This window comes from Sinocyclocheilus rhinocerous, unplaced genomic scaffold (genome assembly GCF_001515625.1).
Source record: "Sinocyclocheilus rhinocerous isolate Xijiao unplaced genomic scaffold, SAMN03320098_v1.1 scaffold494, whole genome shotgun sequence".
Lineage (NCBI taxonomy): Eukaryota > Metazoa > Chordata > Actinopteri > Cypriniformes > Cyprinidae > Sinocyclocheilus > Sinocyclocheilus rhinocerous.
The window spans coordinates 415,334-421,667 of NW_015628684.1; the positions used below are offsets into that span (position 1 = coordinate 415,334).

The 6,334-nt window shown below is 37.1% G+C and overlaps 1 protein-coding gene across 1 annotated transcript; it reads right to left on the reverse strand.

Annotated features, from left to right (window-relative positions):
* Positions 1 to 1,306: 1,306 nt before the first annotated feature.
* On the reverse strand, positions 1,307 to 5,925 carry LOC107738013 (diamine acetyltransferase 2-like). Its single transcript, XM_016549678.1, has 6 exons — positions 5,761 to 5,925; positions 4,812 to 4,863; positions 4,591 to 4,674; positions 2,955 to 3,056; positions 2,820 to 2,860; positions 1,307 to 2,671 (listed from the first exon to the last, which is right to left on the reverse strand). The coding sequence occupies exons 1-6, from the start codon at positions 5,821 to 5,823 to the stop codon at positions 2,498 to 2,500; spliced, it is 516 nt and encodes a 171-aa protein (XP_016405164.1). The 5' UTR covers positions 5,824 to 5,925; the 3' UTR covers positions 1,307 to 2,497.
* Positions 5,926 to 6,334: the final 409 nt, after the last annotated feature.

A 6,334-nucleotide genomic window follows, 5' to 3' on the forward strand; every position in this document is an offset into this window, starting at 1 on the left:
GCCAAGTATTCTTATTCTGTAGCGAAATACTATTTAGCTCGGTCCTGCCTCAAATCAACAAGTGCGCTTGTCCGCGTGTCTTTTTCTAGAAGGCTGGTTGAACTGGTTGTTCTCTAAGGTTTTACAAAGTTTGACCATGGATTAATAGAGTAAAGATTGCCGATTAAATTATCACCGCACCGAAATTGCTAAGAGACAATTTATTATAAGAAAGAAAGAAAGAAAATAGCTGCATAAATTCAAGGGGCAATTAGTCTCTTTTCCGATTCAAATTAGACCAATCTACGTTTTTATGTAACCGATTTAATGACCAGTTATTAAGATTTATGACCAGTCTTGTAAAAATGAGATGACTAACTTCTAACACTAGTCTAAGCATTTATGCAATCAACCACATGCACTATTTCATAACAAAAAACTCCAGCAATACACATTTATATTCTTTTTGTAACCTGAATCAGCTCATAAAACCATATAGTAGGCATATAAATACACGTTATGTGCGTGCTCTGTCGCAGGGGTTATTCAAACATGAACCTGTACTACCTTCAATCAAATGACATGTAAATTGTTTGCTTTTATCTTTGAATCCTAATGTAATATTTTGTATAGGCTTTTCCTGGTGTCTTTTTTTAAAATCTCCTCTATGGTTTGTAAAATGACAAACAGCACAGTCTAATCATTGCTTAATCATTTCCTAACATAAATGTCAATATTGTGAAGATGTGTCTAATTTTGCTCTCCCTTTTCCCTTCCAAAAATCCCAAACAACTGGATGGTTTCCTGGCAGTGAGTTTGATTATTATGAGTCAGAAAATGAGCCTGGGTCTGATTCACAGCGTTTTGACTTATTACATTTTTTACGAAACGCTGGCCTGTCAATCGGTTGAGCATTTAAAGGATTAAATGAAACAACATATGCACGTCACAGCTGTTGTCTCGGTTGTTTTTAACATTGAAATACAACTTGAGTTCCTCAGTGAAGTGCGCTGGAAAAAGTCCTAAATGTGGAATATCGTTAATGGCTTCTCCGGGTGACCACTTGATGTCGCTGTTGCCTAAAGTGTGGTAAGTGCAACATGTCGGCGTATCAGCAGCTTGGAAATGGGGTGATCTGCAGGCCAAATGTGAATCCTGCTTCCAGTTACGATTAATTTTATGGTCATTGATTCAGAAGTGAGCTTTGATGGCATTTACTATGTTTATTTGATGATTACTTGTGCACAGTTTTGTTAAACACTAATCTAGATCACCATGTTTAAAAAGCTTTTAGTCAAGTAAAAACACATGTAGCAAAACCATGGACAAATGTACTTTTATCAATGGCCGACAGAACAACAGACTCCACAGTACATTGGATACAGCAGCTTGTAACAATGTAACTTTTTTTTTGCCATCATCTTTACAATGAGGCTATACAGATGTTCTCTAAAGTGCTACAAAATAACAGTTCCATCCTAACAGGTCATAAAATGTTACTAATTACTAACTAAATTTAGAGACTGAGGTACTTACGGGTTTGTATGTTGTTCACACTTATGATGTATTCGGTAACAGCACAAGATTTTCTTGCCAAATACCTTTTGGCAATAAACATCAAATATCTGGTTACTAAAAATTGCACACAAATAATCTACAAGGCAAAGTAAACAAAAATCATCTACAAGGCAAAGTAAACAATTCAGAAAAGCAAAATCCAAGCATGGTTTCACTAACCAATAACAAATAGGATTTAGCTCATTTACAATTGTAGTGCATTATTCTACTTTTAGTGAGATTATTCTCTGTTATGACTGTTAACAGTTACCAAAAGTGAGTCAAGAAAAGTATGTGGCTCATATCTGTGCATGTGCAGCGTAAACGGACACATCTTCATGTTCTAGGTGGCTGTGAATCTTGTGGACCGATCAGTTCTTCATATATTACAACATAGTTTAAGAACACTACTTGTGTATAATTTTAAATCAAGTGGTTTTGTGAGCGAGAACGACTAGATGTTCAAATGTACAAATAAAATGACACGTTATATATGGCTAAATACTCAAATGACTATTTAAATAGAACATCTAAGTTCTAAATACATACGATTGTAACAGCACCATCTGTAACAATTTCACTTCCACTCTTTCCACTAGTAGAAAAATGATTATGTCATAATATGCCCAATATAGATGTGATTCCTAATAACACAACAGTGCACTTTTGAATCTTTGGTTAGGCCAGACTTCCCAATTTAAATGTGTAGAATGAATCAATGTGTAATGCACTTTTTGAGGCAACATAAATAAGCAGCATCTTCTGTATGTTGTTCTCTCTAATAATGCTCGTCTATATCGCCTCATAAAGTTGCAGAAAATGTATGTAGGATATGAGCATGGTTACTTATTCCATTTTCCCCATTTTAACTGGTAGTTTACTGTCTTCCTGTGCTTATCAAACAGCTTGTTACTTGTGGCTCTGGTCAGGGGTTGACGGGGGAATCTATGTGCTTCAAAATTTAAAGGTCCCCCTGGGCCAAGTGTTCAAGGGCATCGCCCTCACAGCGCATGCAGTGATAGCCGAGGTCAGAGGTCACATCCCAGCAGCCCTGCTTTAGGTAGAAGTCAAGAGATGATTTGTTCCAGTCCAGCACAGTGAAATTCAGCTGGGTGCAACCAGCAGCCAGACCAAGCTGAGGGTGATCATAATCACAAACATGTCAAATCGTACACAATCAACAATAATCTAATTCTCAATTTGTTAACAACAGATTCCTTGCTAATGCATTATGATCGTGTGCCATATGTTGCTATTACCTAGTATAAATAAACACCCCTCACCTGGGAAACTTTGGACATCAGAGCCTTGCCAATGCCTTTCCCTGGAAATACTCACAGAAAATCATTAATCAGTCAAAGGGCTTACAATTTATTTTCAATTCAAATAAACAAAAGCACACAGTGTGGTTTCCTTACCTCTGAACTCTGGCATCACATACAGATCCTCCATGTACACCGCCCGACCTTTCCATGAACTGTATGTGTAGAAGTACAGAGAGTAACCAACCTTGGTGTGACCTGTAAAGAGATATACATACATGAATCATCTCCGTCAGCTTGATGGCTAAAATAAAAAAAAATACCACTAATGTTAACACCAGGGTAAACACAAAACTCAAACATACTCATCACATACAGATCCTCCATGTACACCGCCCGACCTTTCCATGAACTGTATGTGTAGAAGTACAGAGAGTAACCAACCTTGGTGTGACCTGTAAAGAGATATACATACATGAATCATCTCCGTCAGCTTGATGGCTAAAATAAAAAAAAGAACACTAATGTTAACACCAAGGTAAACACAAAACTCAAACATACCAGGCAAACAATATCAAGTTGTAAAACATACAGTTACCACAGTTAGCCAGGCACTTAAGAGAATAGTTCACTAAAAAATTTAATTTTACACTCTGGCAGATTGAGATGAGTTTATTTCTTCACCGGAACAGATTTGGAGAAATCAAAACATACAGTTACCACAGTTAGCACATTTAGCCAGGCACTTAAGAGAATAGTTCACTGAAAAATTAAATTTTACACTCTGGCAGATTGAGATGAGTTTATTTCTTCACCGGAACAGATTTGGAGAAATGTAGCATTGCATCCCTTGCTCAATGGATCCTCTGCAGTGAATGGGTGCCGTAAGACTGAGCTGATAAAAACGTCACAACAATACACAAGTAATCCACACGACTCCAGTCCATCAATTTGAAATTAATGTCCTCTATCCATAATCTTGCTTTCTCCTGTGAAAATGTCATCTCTGAATCTTAATCAGGAGAGAAATATGCACAGATCAAGCACTGTTTACAAGCAAAACCAGTTCTAAATATGTCGGTGGATTTTACTGTGAGAGGACAGGGGATGGACTTTTTCACTGGAGGAAACATTATGGACTTGTATTTGGCCGGAAGCAACACTTTCAAGATAAAAATTATTGAAAAATGTGTTTCTTACAAACATGCAGCTTTTCACATCGTAATACTTTAATTGATGGATTGGAGCCTTGTGGATTATTGTGGTGTTTTTATCAGCTGTTTGGACTCTCATTCTGACGGCACCCATTTATTCACTGGAGAGGATCCATTGGTGAGCAAGTGATGTAATGTAAAATTTCTCCAAATCTGTTCTGATGACGAAACAAACTCATTTACATCTTAGATGGCCTGCATGGTGAGTAAATTGTCAAATTTTCCTTTTTTGGGTAAACTAGTCATGCATGGATAAATGCCACAACAATATATATGTATATATATATATATATATATATACACACACATACATATATATATGCTGTGGCAATGTTGCTTTAAAATGGTGTAGAAAATGTATATGTAACTGTGAGGAAGTACATTCAAAAAGGAAAAAAGGGCAGACAAGATTATGTAACAACTATGCACTCAGGCTAGACATGACACACATGCCCAGATTAGATAACAAATGTGTATGCTACTGCAGGACAACGCAGAAGAACAGCAGATTTGATTTCATGTTGTAATAGGATTGTTGATCCAAGATAAACGCTAAATCAAGGTTCTTTTTTTCTCACCCTCTCTAGACTTATGGTGCTCTGGCACTTCAGCAATAATGCCATGGAAAAAGGGGTTTTTAGAGAATCCATCCTGCTCCAGATCTACAGTAGAGAAGCATGATTGGCTTTAAATTCTTTAAAAAAGCTTTCAATTCTTACTAAAGCAGCAATCCACAGAATTAATTATTCCAAGCAAATCATTGTACTTGGTATGGGAGAGATGTGACAATCAGGCCTACCTCTTTGTGTAATCTTGACCTGGTCAGAAGCTTTCTCATACTCTGCCAGTTCCTGGTATGAATGATTTGACAATAGAAAGAGTTTCAGTGACAAGCCACTTTTCTTCACCTCGCAAGCACATGATGCATACATGATGACATTAATATGGTTAAAAATGAAAGAATGACTAATAAGCCAATAAAAAGTTTCTTATCCGCACTACATCAAGGCAGTCATTTAATCTTGAACTCACATTGCACAACGTGGACGAAGCACATTTTTGCTGGAGATAACTTATAACCACCTATTGTACATATGAAGTCATATAAAATATTTGTAAAGAAATTGCTTAGAAATTGAGTTTACTGCACAGAAGAAAGCATGGATGCAATTCAAGCAGGCACAATAGCAAATATTACAGTTTTTATTTAGATTTAATGTATCATCCATTAAAGTACCTTTTGAATTCTATTAAATTGTGTCATAGATGTTTGTTTTCACTATTCTGACATCAGCAAAGTGTTTAATTTTTAATTTCTTTCCACTGTCGCACTCACCAATAACTAACAAGGTTTTAGTAATTACGTACATCTAATTCATGACGCGACAATGGCCTGCGTAATCTAGCGGTCACGCTACGCTCTGATTTTCGGATCCTTTCATCTTCATTATTATGACGGCATTGCGCATCCACTATTCAAAGCACAGTAAAGCTGAAGGCTGCTGCACGTTTCCCAGCATTCCAAACGCCGTCCACTAGGCTCAATGACAGGAAAGTGTCAGATTACAGTGTGCCAAATGAATATGGCTTACTGTAACTCTGCCATCAACAACACTGATGCAATTACGTGCGTTACACGTTTAAAAAAACAGCAGTGTTTGGAAGATAATGAAAGATTACGCATGCTGTCTGTGACACAGCAGATCTGTGTTTCAATGTTTCATAAGATTCTAACATCGTCCACTCACCAGTATCATCCGCGAGATGTCCTTACAGTCCTCGAGCGTGGCGGCCCGGATCGTGAAATCCATCCTCGGAGTGTTTGTCAACGTGGAATATTATTAAATGAAAATACGGAAGGGATGTGTTTATGTTGCTCTGACTCTCACGCGGCACTTAGAAACTGCTAAAACAGCGCCATCTGCAGGTTTCTGATGTGATAACGCAGTTCCGTCTTCACCACTCAATAGTATCTTCTCTCACCACTGGCCATTTATACAAATATATGGTAAAGAAACATTTTAACCTTTCATTTTAAAACAGCAGATTAAAATGCGTTAGGCGCTTATTATTAGACATATCCATATCTAGATATACGCACGTCATCGTTTGGATGATTATTTTGCAGAATATATTTAAAGGTTGACTCATGATGACAGCTGGTTTTACAGTTACTTTCATTTTAACTAGTAGCATGACGTTCATTATGGTGTTTTATATTAACTTGCTGATGAAGTGACTAAACTATTTCTCCCTCACGCATTCCGTGGCTACTTTCCGGAATCATTCAAAGATAACGTAGGCCTATATTCGACTATTATT

Excerpts from the sequence above, each read along its gene's own strand:
- LOC107738013 (XM_016549678.1), bottom strand. The coding sequence starts at position 5,823 with ATGGATTTCACGATCCGGGCCGCCACGCTCGAGGACTGTAAGGACATC. Across the intron at positions 2,861-2,954 it reads TGTGATGCCAGAGTTCAGAG|GGAAAGGCATTGGCAAGGCT; the intron begins GTAAGGAAACCA and ends GAGTATTTCCAG. Across the intron at positions 2,672-2,819 it reads TGATGTCCAAAGTTTCCCAG|CTTGGTCTGGCTGCTGGTTG; the intron begins GTGAGGGGTGTT and ends GATCACCCTCAG.